This window comes from Setaria italica, chromosome VIII, assembly GCF_000263155.2.
Source record: "Setaria italica strain Yugu1 chromosome VIII, Setaria_italica_v2.0, whole genome shotgun sequence".
NCBI classification, from domain to species: Eukaryota; Viridiplantae; Streptophyta; class Magnoliopsida; order Poales; family Poaceae; genus Setaria; species Setaria italica.
This window is the reverse complement of record NC_028457.1, coordinates 10,608,143-10,622,358: the sequence shown is the minus strand read 5'-3', so window position 1 is coordinate 10,622,358 and position 14,216 is coordinate 10,608,143. Positions and strand designations below refer to the sequence as shown.

The 14,216-nt window shown below is 43.6% G+C and overlaps 1 protein-coding gene across 2 annotated transcripts; it reads right to left on the bottom strand.

Annotated features, from left to right (window-relative positions):
• Window positions 1–6,185: 6,185 nt before the first annotated feature.
• On the bottom strand, window positions 6,186–12,986 carry LOC101764826 (disease resistance protein RPM1). 2 transcript variants are annotated; one of them, XM_004978981.3, is made up of 9 exons: window positions 12,875–12,986; window positions 12,666–12,746; window positions 12,367–12,573; window positions 11,454–11,715; window positions 11,134–11,353; window positions 10,892–11,042; window positions 10,036–10,263; window positions 9,313–9,358; window positions 6,186–9,192 (listed from the first exon to the last, which is right to left on the bottom strand). In XM_004978981.3, exons 3-9 carry the CDS (start codon window positions 12,478–12,480, stop codon window positions 6,443–6,445), a joined length of 3,771 nt encoding a protein of 1,256 aa, XP_004979038.1. In that variant the 5' UTR covers window positions 12,481–12,573; window positions 12,666–12,746; window positions 12,875–12,986; the 3' UTR covers window positions 6,186–6,442. The 2 variants fall into 2 exon arrangements, with proteins under 2 accessions (XP_004979038.1, XP_022684865.1); XM_022829130.1 differs by having other exon boundaries at window positions 12,666–12,776; window positions 12,875–12,984.
• Between the last annotated feature and the right edge of the window lie 1,230 nt (window positions 12,987–14,216).

Here is a 14,216-nt window from a genome sequence, read left to right as displayed (position 1 = left end):
TTTTACCCCTGTCTCCACTCGTTTTTGAGCCAAAGTTTGAATACCAAAGTTGTGCAAAAACTTCTGTTCTAACTACTCGTAAATTTTCAGCTCCTTCGGATCTGTCAAACGCCTGCTAGAGCCAAAACCCCACTGCTCAGCTTGCTGAAAATTCAGCCGGACAGCAACTTGCTAGAACGTCTAAACGACCCCTTTCCCTTCCTTTTCGGTCAACAAGCGTAACATCAAAGTGGTTGTGTATGACATATTCTAACCCTCGCATAAGGAAGAGAACCTTGTGCACTTCGAAGAAGCGATATGCACCTACTCAATAAAAGTTTTGATTGTTGCTTTTGCACCATCCTCAAGACTAGCTTATATCATTTCCGCACATAATGTTTCCTTATGGTTAAACAAGTTTTTGGGGTTATGTGACTAATGGAAAGGTGAATCTTGCAAATGGCGCATCGCACACGCTCTGGCTCTGTTCCCAGTGGCAGCGAGGTGCCTCCCCCACCTCCACCTCCAACCACCCTCGAGGTGATCTTGGCGGCTCAAACCGAGCTGCTGAGGCACATCGCTCAGGGGCAGCAGCAGCAGCCCCAGGGAGAAAGAGCCCATCAGCAACCTCATGTTGCTCGTTACGAAGAATTTCTAGGGACCCAGCCTCCTCTGTTCCACAAGACGGAGGACCCGCTTGACGCCGATACCTGGATTCGTGCTATCGAGTCCAAGTTCTCCCTCCTCACCACCCATTGCCCGGAGGAGAACAAGGTTCAGTTCGCCGCACAGCAGTTGCGTGGTTCTGCTCACTACCACGCCATGCAGCCGGCCGACCACGTCGTCAGCTGGGAGGAATTCAAGACGGCGTTCAGGGGCCATCACATCCCTGAGGGTCTTCTGGAGCGCAAGCTCAATGAGTTCCTGGCTCTCACCCAGGGAGGCCACGATGTCCTGCACTATGCGCAGGCTTTCAATGACCTGTGTCGCTATGCAGGCTACCATGCGGACTCCGATGAGAAGAAGAGGGACCGCTTCCGCAGAGGCTTGAGTTTGGAGCTCAAGGAAAGGCTGAATCCCATCAAGGTGGATTCCTACAATGAACTGGTGAACCTGGCAATTTCCGAGAAGATTGCATGAGGGCTCTCAAGGCCGACCTGAAGCGGAAGGCTCCGATGCCGGCACCCAGCCCACCTGCCCAGAAATACAGAATGGTTCCCCCACAGGCGTCTCGCAGGCCCGCACAGCCTGGGAGATGGGTTGCTCGACCTCCACCGCAGGCAGCACCTTGTTTCCCTGGATTCTAGCCGCAAGGGCCCCGACCTGCTCTCCCTATGCCGTCGTACCCAGTCACTGGAAACCGCTGTTTCACCTGTGGGAACCCAGGACACTTTGCCAAGGACTGCCCCCGCAACAAGAATCAACAACCTGATCAGAGCAATGCACTGGGCAACAAGGGGAAGAAGCCGAGGGTTCAGGTTCGACAAGGCCGGCTAAACTTCACCACCCTTGCTGAACTTCCAGAGGGCGCACCAGTGATGACGGGTACCTTTTCTATCTATAACCAACCCGTCCTTATTCTGTTTGATTCGGGAGCATCTCATAGTTTCATTGGGACTAGAACCAGTGCTAAGTGTGGGTTAGATTTTTGTCACACAAAAGGTGCTTATATCATCTCTACCCCGGGTGGGAAAGTAACTTCACACCAAGTGAGCCGCAAGGTGCCCATCCAGTTGGGGAGAACCCTTTTTAAGGAAAACCTCCTTATCCTTGGGATAGAAGGAATAGATATTATCTTGGGTATGGATTGGATGACTCAGCATCGAGTGGCACTAGATATCCCTGCCAGAGCCGTCCATATAAATTCACCCATTTATGGTAGCTCAATTATACACTTACCCCACCGAGAGTGCCAAACTTCTTGTGCCTATCCCATGACTGAAGCCCGTTTGGAAGACATCCCAGTGGTGTGCGAGTATCCCGATGTGTTTCCAGATGATTTGCCGGGTATGCCGCCTGATAGAGATATCGAGTTTGCTATTGAATTGAAACCAGGTACTGCCCCAATTTCAAAGAGACCGTACCGGATGCCACCAGCCGAGCTGGCAGAAATGAAAACTCAGTTGCATGATTTGTTGGAAAAGGGTTTTATTCGTCCAAGTACATCACCTTGGGGTTGTCCCGGCTTGTTTGTGAAAAAGAAGGACGATAGTCTGCGTATGTGTGTGGACTACTGACCTCTCAATGCGGTGACGATAAAGAACAAGTACCCACTACCCCGCATTGATGTTCTGTTCGATCAGTTAGCTGGAGCTAGAGTGTTTTCCAAAATTGACCTCCGTTCTGGCTACCATCAAATCAAGATCCGCCCTTGCGACATTCCAAAGACTACCTTCTCTACACGGTATGGACTCTATGAGTACTTAGTCATGTCATTTGGGCTTACTAATGCACCGACTTATTTCATGTACCTCATGAATTCGGTGTTTATGCCCGAACTCGACAAATTCGTCATGGTATTCATTGACGATATCTTGGTGTACTCGAAGAATGAGGAAGAGCATGCAGAGCACCTTCATACTGTACTCCAATGCTTAAGAGATCACCAAATCTATGCCAAATTCTCTAAGTGTGACTTCTAGCTAGACAGTGTTAAATTCTTGGGGCACACCATATCTAGAGACGGTATAGCAGTAGACCCAAGCAAAGTGGAAGAAGTAATGGACTGGAAGCCGCCCACTTCAGTTCATCAGATTCAAAGTTTTCTCGGTTTAGCAGGTTACTACCGTCTCTTCATTCCTGACTTCTCAAAAATAGCTAAGTCAATGACGGAACTGCTGAAGAAGGGAATTAAGTTTGTGTGGAGCGACAAATGTGAAGAAGCCTTCCACACCCTGAGACAATTGCTAGCCTCTGCGCCGGTTTTAGCTCAGCCCAACACCACTAGACCATTTGGCGTATATTGCGATGCCTCTGGCACTGGACTTGGTTGTGTTCTTATGCAAGATAGCCGAGTCATTGCCTATGCCTCGCGAGCGCTACGGCCACATGAGTTGAATTACCCTACCCATGATCTCGAGTTAGCAGCAGTTGTTCATGCTCTGAAAATCTGGAGGCATTATCTTATGGGAACTCGATGCAACATCTATACAGATCACAAGAGCCTTAAGTATATCTTCACTCAAGCAGACCTCAACATGCATCAGAGAAGATGGTTAGAATTAATCAAAGATTATGACCTAGAAGTGCATTATCACCCAGGCAAGGCCAACGTAGTTGCAGATGCTCTCAGCCGCAAGGTCCATTGTAACTGCTTATCGGCGATTAATTATGCCGAGACCCTATGTCATGAAATGGCTAAACTCAACTTGGAAATTGTTCCCCACGGTACCTTAAGTCATATTTCTCTGGAGCCTACCCTGCTTGACCAAATAATTCTAGCACAACTAGAGGATGAAGAGATAAACCTTATCAAAGAGAAACTCGCACAGGAGGATGAGGGATATAAGCATTTCCGACAGGATTGGAAAGGAGTGGTACATTATGAAGCTCGACTTGTAGTTCCAAATGATCCCGATCTTAACAAAAAAATTCTGGACGAAGCACACCTTTCCAAGTTCTCGATCCACCCTAGTAGTACCAAGATTTACCACGACCTCCGACAAAATTTCTGGTGGAGTGGGATGAAACCCGACATTGCACGATATGTTTTAGAGTGTGATACCTGTCAGCGAGTCAAAGCAATCCACTTGAGGGTAGCTGGCCCCTTGCAGCCGCTGCCTATTCCCTCGTGGAAGTGGGAGGACATAAGCATAGACTTTATAGTTAGACTACCTAATACCTCCCGCAAGCATGATTCCATATGGGTTATAGTAGACCGACTAACCAAAACAGCGCATTTCCTTCCAGTACACACCACCCACGCCATACAGAAATATGCAGAACTGTACCTTGACCGGATTATTTCCTTGCATGGTGTACCTAAAACGATCATCTTTGATCGAGGTAGTTAGTTTGTACCACGCTTTTTGGAGCAGTTGCAGTTTTCACTTGGCACTAAATTGATTCGTAGTTCCACATATCATCCTCAAAACTGATGGACAAACTGAAAGGGTTAACCAGATTTTGGAAGATATGCTACGTGCCTGTACCATTCATTATGACAAGAACTGGGATAAGTGTTTGCCATTAGCGGAATTCTCATACAACAATAGTTACCAAGCTAGCCTGAAAATGGCGCCTTTTGAAGCTTTGTATGGACGTAGATGTCAAACCCCGCTAAGCTGGTCGCAACCTGGAGAGCGAACAGTGTATGGACCTGACCTGGTCATGGAGGCCGAAGAAAAAGTGAGAGTTATCCGCGAAAATCTCAAGGCCGCCCAATCTCGACAAAAGAGCTATTCCGATCAAAGAAGAAGACCTATCCAATTTGAGGTTGGGGATTTTGTATACCTGCGGGTTTCACCGACCAAAGGCGTACAACATTTTGGAGTAAAAGGAAAGTTGGCTCCGCGCTATATTGGTCCCTATGAGATTGTAGAAGTTTGTGGACCCATAGTGTATCGAGTTAAACTTCCAAAGAAGATTGCCGTGCGGCGTAAAACCAACCGAAAGGGGGCTTTCCAGTTTTATCTCCGTCAGCTCCGGTTTCCACGCGTCGGTTACGCAACGGACGGATTCTAACAGATTAATGGCAGATTAATCACCTTAAACACTCAACGGCTACTCTTTTCAACGGACTGCTGACCACTTCAACGACAGAGATCGCCTAAGTGCTCGGGGGCTGCGGGTACCGTACCCGTTGGTCAGTTTTCTATTTTTCAAAGACTTCCAAGGGTAAAACAGACAAAAAAGCTGGTTTGACCCTAAGCCTGACTCTTCGACTCAACCTAAGGCTCGGGGGCTACTCCATATGAAGTGGGATTGACATCGCACTACCATATAAAATTTCTCGGAACAGAGACAACTTGAAAGAACAAAAAGAGTACATTCCAGCCACGCGACAGTACTCGAGTACTTCAGTCTGCAACCTCTACGACCAGCTACTCGGATAGTGCCCGCAGTGCCTAAGACTGTGGCGCACGACTACAAAGTACTAGGGGGCTTGTCGGGCATGCACCCCAGGCCCACGAGTAGACCTTGGACGGCCCACTCAGGGGCGTACTCGGACATGATCAGGACAAGGGATAGGCGTATCCCATTCAAACTAGTCAAGTATGTATATGGAAAACTACACGGGCCTTACCGAGTAAAACTCTGTAATAGTACTCAACTAGGACTCAGACTTGTAACCCTGCCCTCCCGTGTATATAAGGGTGGGCAGGGACTCCCCTCAACAACAACTCCAGTTCATCAATACAAACCAACACACAGGACGTAGGGTATTACGCGATCTAGCGGCCCGAACCTGTCTAAATCGTGTTCCTTGTGTCACCATTAATTCCTTGATTCTCGACGACCCTTACCGCACAAAAGACCACCTAGGGTACCCCCTAGGTGGGTTGCCAGTCTAAAACACCGACAGATACAAGGTGCTAAACTTTAGCAGTGTCACATCGGATGTTCGGATGCTAATTAGGACTAAACATGAGCTAATTATAAAACTAATTGCAGAACCCTATGCTAATTCGTGAGACAAATCTATTAAGCCTAATTAATCCATCATTAGCAAATAGTTACTGTAGCACCACATTATCAAATCATGGACTAATTAGGCTTAACAGATTTGTCTCGCGAATTAGACTCCATCTGTGCAATTAGTTTTATAATTAGTCTATATTTAATACTTCTAATTAATATCCAAACATCCGATGTGACATGTGCTAAACTTAACACGGGGTATCCAAACAACCCCTTAATCTCATTAGTTGATTGTACTCCGAACAAATCTTAAACAAATCTTAGTCTGTGGATAGGAATTCCGCGCTCACTCACTGGCTGCTTTGATCCCAAGCTGCCAGCCCAACGGGCTAACAATTCAGTGGCGCAGACCGGGTCCGCGTTTTCTGAAAGGATGCATGGGGTGGGCAATCCGTGGCCTTTGCCCAGCTGAACTGGGCCTCCAAGACTAGCGCCGTCTGCAGGCAGGCCTTCTCCCTTTCTCGTAGTTCGTGGCGGAATGGCTTCCTGCTTCTTCGGCGCGGTGCCGGCGGCAGCTGCCACAGCGAGGCCTCTCGAGAAGTCGAGGGTCGAAGGTCCAAGTCCTCGGATGGGAATCAAAATCTGAATCAATGGGGAAAAATATACCACAGCTGCGATGAGGCTGGGCACGCCCTGATCGCAGATAAAGTCAGGGTCCATTAAAAAGGAAAATGCTAAAGCATGGCATAACTGCAATTGTAGTTGCATCAACAATGTCAAAGATCTGATGACTTATTTAGTTATTTGGAAAGGATTAAACGCCTGACGTTGCTGCGAGCAGATGTGAAGTGCATTTCTACTCCTGTGGTACACGTGTGCCACTTCAGATGCGGAGCTCTTGAACATACTGCATCTTCTGCTGCATCTTTTTGCTATCCCAATGACCTCTGAAGTCCTTGTGCAAACTCAGCAGCCACAGTTTCTTAAGAGAACGAAGGGATTCAATACCTTGGGGGACCTTGTCGAGCTTTAGAAGTGACAAAACATATAAACCCTCGATCTGTTGAAGGGCACCGACTCTGATCTCCACCTTGTCAACATTGGGCATGCGCTTCAAGACAAGCGTCTTCAGCTGTGGGAAGCACCCTTTAGAAAGAACTAAGGTGTCTGCAGTACTCACCCTGTTAAGACTAAGATAGGTGAGATTCGGCACGTAAGGTGCAAGCAGCTGCAGTGGATCTTCCTGAAGGTGGCACCAGCTAATAGCTAGATATTTGAGATTTCTGCCACTGTCACGGAATACAGGGCACTCAAGTGTCTTATCTGCCCAGCACCCTCTGATTATCAATCTGTGGAAGTTTTCAGATGCTGGCTTCAGATTTTCCAAATGAAGTGTCTCGTTCTCATCACTTGTAGAGAGAAGCAAGCTGGAAAGAAGAGGCATCTTTGACAGTATAGAGAAAAGGTTTGCGCAATCCGCTGCACTTATGTTGTCAATCCACACACTCCTTAGTTTCGTAAGTTTTATCAGCTGCTCAGCCAGGTCCTTGTTGGCTTCCAAAGTTTCTAGAGTCTGAAGTTCTTCCAAGTTGGATAGCTCTTTTGGTGCTTGCACTCCAATGAAGTATCGGAACTCTGACTGCTTCTCATCTGCAAATCTGTCTGCCAGAAGGTGCCGTAACTTCTTGATTTTAACAACACCTCTTGGTAGCTTCTCTATTTTTGTTGCCTTTATGTCCAGTGTTTGGAGGTTGGAGAGCTTTCCAATCGATTCTGGGAGTGATTTAACTCTTGTGCGACGCAGACCAATGTAGCGTAGATTAAACATATTTCCTATGGATGCTGGCACTTCACTTATTTCAGAATCTTGCAACTCGAGAACTGTCAGGTACGTGGATTCAGAAAGAACTGAAGATAACAACTGAGGGGAGGATCCAATTATTCCGAGTGCAACTGCGGTTCGAAGGCGTGGCAGTTGAATTTTAACTTTCAGTGAAGTTTTGTCCTGCCATCCACAGGAAGACAGGCGACGAACACCCTTGTCCATCTTCACCAATGTGCCAAAATCATACGCAAAACCAAACTTCTCCTCTTTAGCAACAGAAAGTGCCAGGTCACGTACAAGGTCATGCATCTTACAGGTGCGGACCCTTCCTAGCTCATCGTTCTCAACAGCTTCCAGCATATTCCTTTGGATCAGTTCCCGTAGGTATCTGTCGGCCACCTCCTCTGGTGTGCTTTGTTCATTTTGAAGCGCAAAACCTTCTGCAACCCATAGCCAAACAAGGCTCTCTCGTGACATTAGGTGATCCTCAGGGTACAAGCTACAATAAAGGAAGCAGTTTCTAAGATTTCCAGGTAAGTCGTGGTAGCTCAGATTTAGAATTGCACGAACATGATCATTGTTCGTCAGCTCATCCTGAAATTGCTTGTATGTTTCGTTCCAAACTTGTTTAATTGGTGGCAGTGCAGACAGCAGGCCACCCATGGTTACGATTGCAAGTGGAAGTCCTTGACACCTATCCACTATATTGTTGGCCAGCTTCTCAAGTTCATCGGGGCAGCTGCAATTTATGGTGTTATAGAAAGCCTTTCTGCAAAACAGCACGTGTGCATCACCGTGATCCAATGGCTTGAGTTTGAGTTGACGAGTGGGGTGAGCAAGGACTGCGACCTGTTCCTGTCGCGTCGTGATGATAACACAACTTGCTTGGAGGTTCTGGAATGCATCCCTTATCTGAGTGTATGCTTCTTGATTCCATACATCATCCAGTACAATCAAGCACTTCCTACCAGCTAGTCTTTCCTTTACTTTTGCTTTCAAGTCACGGGCATCCAAATCCACTAGCTGTGACTGTTCTGGCTCCCCAATCTTCCTCAGCAGTTTCCTCAGCAATTTAACCACATCATAATTCTGAGATACAACGATCCAAGCATGAGTGGTGAAATTGTTCTTCTCCCGCTCGTACACATTTGTGACAAGGGTGGTTTTCCCCAATCCACCCATACCAGATACTGTTATTAATCTGGTAATTTGCTCGTCTGAGTTCAACCATCCAGTCAGCAGTCTCCTGTTTTCTTCAATTCCCACAAGATCATCGTGAATAACAACAAGGAGTACAGCTTTTGCCATTTGTTCTTCCGAGCGATGTCTTTCAATCTCAGCAAGTTGTTGTTGGTTAGAGACAAGCTGTGTTTCGTGTAACCAATTATCCTTCATATGAATAACTTGGTTAATCTCCTCTTCTATATCAGCTATCTCATCTGTAATTGCGCTGAAAACAATGGAATAATGGGTTCCCTTGATGAAGAACTTCTTCAGGAACCCTTCTTGCATCAGTTGAAAAACATGGTATGAGTATTTGTCTACTACATCTTCAACACGGTAAGCCACCTTCCGGACCTCCCCGATCCAATTATTGACAAGCTCATCTGTGAGGTAAACTGTTCCAATCTGCTGTATAATTTGGCTCATGAATGTCAGTTTCTTCCTTATTTGATCGACTTTCCATGGCAGCTCCTTCAGAGAATGAACTTTTCCAGACAGCTTATATATAACAGCCTTGGAGGTTTCATCTCCTAAAATGGAACCAATCTTCGTGACAGCAAGGAGTACCGCTCCAGCCGATTGTACTGAACAACACAATTACACCAACACACAGCATGCTACATTATATCAATATCAAACTTCAATAAAAATAAATAAAATATTTAGTAAATGAAGGGATCTATTTTAAATGTAACATTACTAACATTGACATGGCCTGCCCAGGATGCCACTAGATTCTTCAAAGTAACCCTGTCAATAAAAACAAATGGGAAATCTTAGGAAAATGGTGTTTGCTCATCCTACGAAATGAAGTAAAAATTACATTGTGGATTTTGCTCCGGTGCTCCTTTGAAAAAATAGCACGGATCCTAAAGCTAATTAATTTAGTTTTGGCACATTGTTAGTGATTTTGCACAGACTAATCATGTTTCGTCATGGTTCATTCCTTCTCCTAGGAGACGGTGGCTAATTCGAGAGACGTCGGCCTCTCGTTTATCTCATCGACTTGTGTCGGTATGAATTCACATGATGGCATACTCTGGGATCTGTTGTAGACTTATTTTATATCAGAGAACTAAGGTGCTGTTTGGTTGGGAAATTAAACTGCAGTCCTAACGCGCGCGCACACCTCTAGTTAGAATTACAGCATACATAAAATTAACAGTGGCAAGAAAGAGAGACATTAATATACTGAGAGTCATATGAGTATTTTGCTCACTTTTATATCCGATATATGCATCTTTCCGACACAAATCAAGCAATTTATTTTCCCTGTTTCCAACTTAAATATTTAAAAACAAACATAGTGAAAGTTGCCACGTGGACGTATAAAGAGCCAAGTATTTTCGACCACTGGTAATATTTAGGGACAAATAAACTATGGGTTCTATATTTTTTACATACATAAGATGAATGATAGGTTGTACCTTTTTAATTGACAACTGCGTGTCAATTTTAACAGTTTCCATCTCATCTAATTTGCTTTCCATCTCATCTAATTTGCTGACAATATCCTCTATTGTAGGCCTTTCATGACGCTTCTTCTTCCTGCAGTTTATTGCAATTTCCATACATCTTTTCACTTGTTTGCAATCCGCTTCAAGTGACGCATACTCTGGGATCTCTTCTAGACTTCTTTTCCAGTTGTCATGTACCTTTGAAGTTAAAACACGGAGTAAAACAAGTACAAGGGCGGTTAATATTATGGAATTTAGTACTCCGCCCTATTGCAAATACATGTTGTTTTGTTTTGAATATCGGAATTGATTGTAACAGTAAATCGATATGAACTGTCACGTTTAGGCTCGTTGCACTATAATGAACTTTAGAGTTCTGACCAAATGTGATGAGTGAAATAATAACCACAACATGTAGAGTCCACAGTGTGATTTACAGAAAGATCTCCCTTGAATCTAAAGTGGTTGAAAGCTGATGGAGTGACACTCTACTTGCATGCATCTGCTATTAAATGGTGATAAATTCATGGATATTGTTCCAACAGGACTATCAACATGGCGTGCTGCCAACTTTATATACAATAAGAATCTCCAAAACGAGTATATTTGGTAGTTGTAGATATACGTGTCGTAGACTGCCACATGTATCCAGAGGAGTCTTGCCCTCCAAATCTTGTACTTAATATGTACCAGCCAAGAGGCTCAATGCAATAACAATCAATCGATCCATTATACGTAACCCGCTCAAGATTATTTAAATTATTCTTACATGTTCTAGCTAGTATCTAAGAGGCTTATAAATTAAGATTAATTAAATTATTCTTACATGTTCAATAAATTCTTGGGGCTCCATGTCAGCAAAATCAGAGAAGCTTGTAACACCAGTGATTATCTGCATAATTATAACACCTAAACTATATATGTCATATTCCCTGGAGATTATTTGATTGTCAATGAACTCTGGAGGCAAGTATCCACTGCAGCAGAACATAAATGACATAGCAAAGTGAGACTAAGGAATAACTACAATTTAGCAGACCAAAAGTTCACATGAGACAATAATCTTACACTGTCCCTAGAGGCGTCATTGTCTTTTTGGTGTTCCCTTCACCAATGAGCCTAGATAAACCAAAATCGGTGATTTTTGGCAACATCTTCTCATCTAGCAGTATATTATCAGGTTTTAAGTCAAAATGGAAAATGGGAATCTTGTGAAGGTACTGTAGACCCTCGCAGATTCCCTTAATTATTTTGTAGCGTATGGGCCAATTCTTGCTAAGACATCCACCTACAAGAACAAACATAATATTCTCAATATACATAATGCAAAGAATATTTTTATTCACATGTCCGAAATAATATTACCCAATAACACATGAGCACCTTACCTGAAAGAAACTTGCGAAGGTTTCCATTGGGCACATACTCAAGACACAGTGCCCTGTGTATCCTATAACAAACTACTAATTTTCCTTTGTGCTCAATAATTTCTTCCTCAGTTTCATCGCAGAACCCCAACAATCGTACAATATTAGGATGCTTGAGCTTCTTAAGGTTTCCAAATTCATTTTGGAACTGCTGGTCACTGATCTCAGGCGTGAAATAACGAAGCACCTTCACAGCAACCTCTTCTCCATCATCAAGCAGCCCCTATTAAACACCTTCTTTAATTACACGTAATAATTTTGTTTTTTCTATGCTGATATATAGTAACAGAGAATTAAAAATGAAAATGAATATGATTAGCTCTGTTCCTTTTGTACACATCCTCATATAACCGATGTTAAGACAATAAACAACAATATCATCCAACATTCACTACTACAGATAGTCTCAAGGCCACCAATGACTGTTTTGCTTTCAAAACTAGTATCTGTGGCAAGGTTTAGACATAAAACCATTTGCGATATATTTTGTAATACTTTCTGTGATATGAGCTCAACGCAAATTGTTCTTTTATTTAAAACTGCTAATGATAAGGTCTAGAAACAGAAAACATCTTTGATATATTTTCCACATATGTTTTTCTGGAGACATTCTTTCAAATTAAATCCCATGGCTCAAAGGACACCTATGCAACAAATAGAGCTTTGGATTATAAACTACACTTTTAACATAATTATCCCATGACCCTGGTTCAAACGTTAGGTTGGCAAGAAAAGATATTTAGTGTAAAGGTTTACCCACAATCACTGTAAGAGATAGAAGGAGGTCACAGATTATGAATGTAAATAAATTTACAAAACATCATATGTTTTACAACAAACATTACAAAGGAGATTTTTAATTTAATAGGGGTACCTTAAACACACGTCCAAATGCACCGCGTCCAAGTTCATCTGTAAAATTATTTGTAATCTCTTTAACTAATGAGTATTGTAGCTTCCTTGGATGGTCATCTGTCCAACTCTTCATGGCGTTATTCTTCTACATCAAGACTAGCAGCCTTGTACAGGTACTACCAAGAAAACCTTCTCTTCGTTTCCTACCACATCCTATCAAATCAATCTTTTGAAAACAAAAAGAACGAAATTAGAAAGAAACACGAAACCAGTTACCAATAGATGCAAAAGTAGTAGAGTTTTGTGATGAAACCATACTGGATGTTGGGGATGCCATGGCAGTAGAAGCAGATCTCTCTGCGATGAAAGTTGCCAAACCGATTTGATAGATCTCACAGCCTTACAGGACGTTCACAAAAAAGAAATAAACTGAAGCAGTTGTGGAGGATCATATATATACCCAGAGAAAGGAATTCAGAGTTGAGCCTTGTCTTTCAAAGCGGGAATTCAGAGAAGCAAGTACGCACCTGCTAGTCGTCTTGCAGCTGCAGCCGGAGCTCACCGTACCAGTGTGAGGAGGGCTGCAGTGAGATGCAACTCAATAATGCAGTGAACCAGCCGTTCCTTAATGCTCCTTGCCACTTTATTCCATTCCTTTTTTTATTATTAAGGGGGTGTTTGGATATGAGGTGCTAAACTTTAGTAGGGTCATATCAGATATTCGGATGCTAATTAGAAAGACTAAACATGAGCTAATTACAAAACTAATTGCACAGATGGAGTCTAATTCGCGAGACAAATCTATTAAGGCTAATTAATCCATCATTAGCAAATGGTTACTGTAGCACCACATTGTCAAATCATGGACTAATTAGACTTAATAGATTCGTCTCGCGAATTAGACTGCATCTGTGCAATTAGTTTTGTAATTAAACTATGTTTAATACTCCTAATTAGTATCCAAACATCCGATGTGACGGGTGCTAAAGTTTAGCACGGTGTTCCCAAACACCCCTTTAATCTATTCTTCGTTCCTTATTATATATGTAGCCTTGGATTGACACCACAGATGCAAATCTGAGGGAGGACTCGTTGAAAAATATCTCTGAGAGGAAAGGAAAACTAGGGAATTAGAAACTAAAGTGGCTCTGCTTACAGAGTTCTGCGGTCGACAAAGTTCTGTCTGATTATTTGGACTATGCCATCTCGTGACTAGGCCAAACTCCAATAATGGCTACCAAATAAAATATTATAATTATGTACGTAACAAAAAGACAAGCAAGACTAGACTGGTAGACCCACAGAAGAAAGAAACCAAACCTTGGCCATTCCCTACCGACGTGAGGCATTGTTTTACGTTGCCCAATTAAAATAAATGTAGACACTACGGGAAACACTAAAGTTGTCGAGTGTAATTTGTTCGTCGAGTGCATTATTGCGGGCACTCAGCGAAGGTCGCGTTTGCCGAGTGTATCCCTGACAACACTCGGCAAACATATTACACTCGGCGAAAATATGATTTGTCGATTGCCAAAAAAAATACTTGGCAAACTCACGGGGGACACTCGGCAAATAAAATACACTCGGCAAACCCTTAAGCACGTGACCAGCACGTGCGGCGTTCAGTAGGGGGTGTGACGGGCGTTAGCTGTTTGCCGAGTGTCGACGGGGGACACTCGGCAAAGCTCAGGGTTTGCCGAGTGTTAGGTGCGACACTCGGCAAACCTTCATGTTTGCTGAGTGTTTTGATGGGACACTCGGCAAACATGAAGGTTTGCCGAGTGTTTTTTGACACACTCGGCAAAACTAAAACATTTTTTCCCTCCTCCACCCTCCAAACTTTTTATACTCTCCATGTATGATATTTGG

Coding starts and splice junctions, on each gene's coding strand:
- LOC101764826 (XM_004978981.3), bottom strand. CDS start 12,480: ATGAAGAGTTGGACAGATGACCATCCAAGGAAGCTACAATACTCATTA. Junction 10,264..10,891: donor CCCAAGAATTTATTGAACAT/GTAAGAATAATT, acceptor TTAACTTCAAAG/GTACATGACAACTGGAAAAG. Junction 9,359..10,035: donor CGCAGTTGTCAATTAAAAAG/GTACAACCTATC, acceptor TTTTATTGACAG/GGTTACTTTGAAGAATCTAG.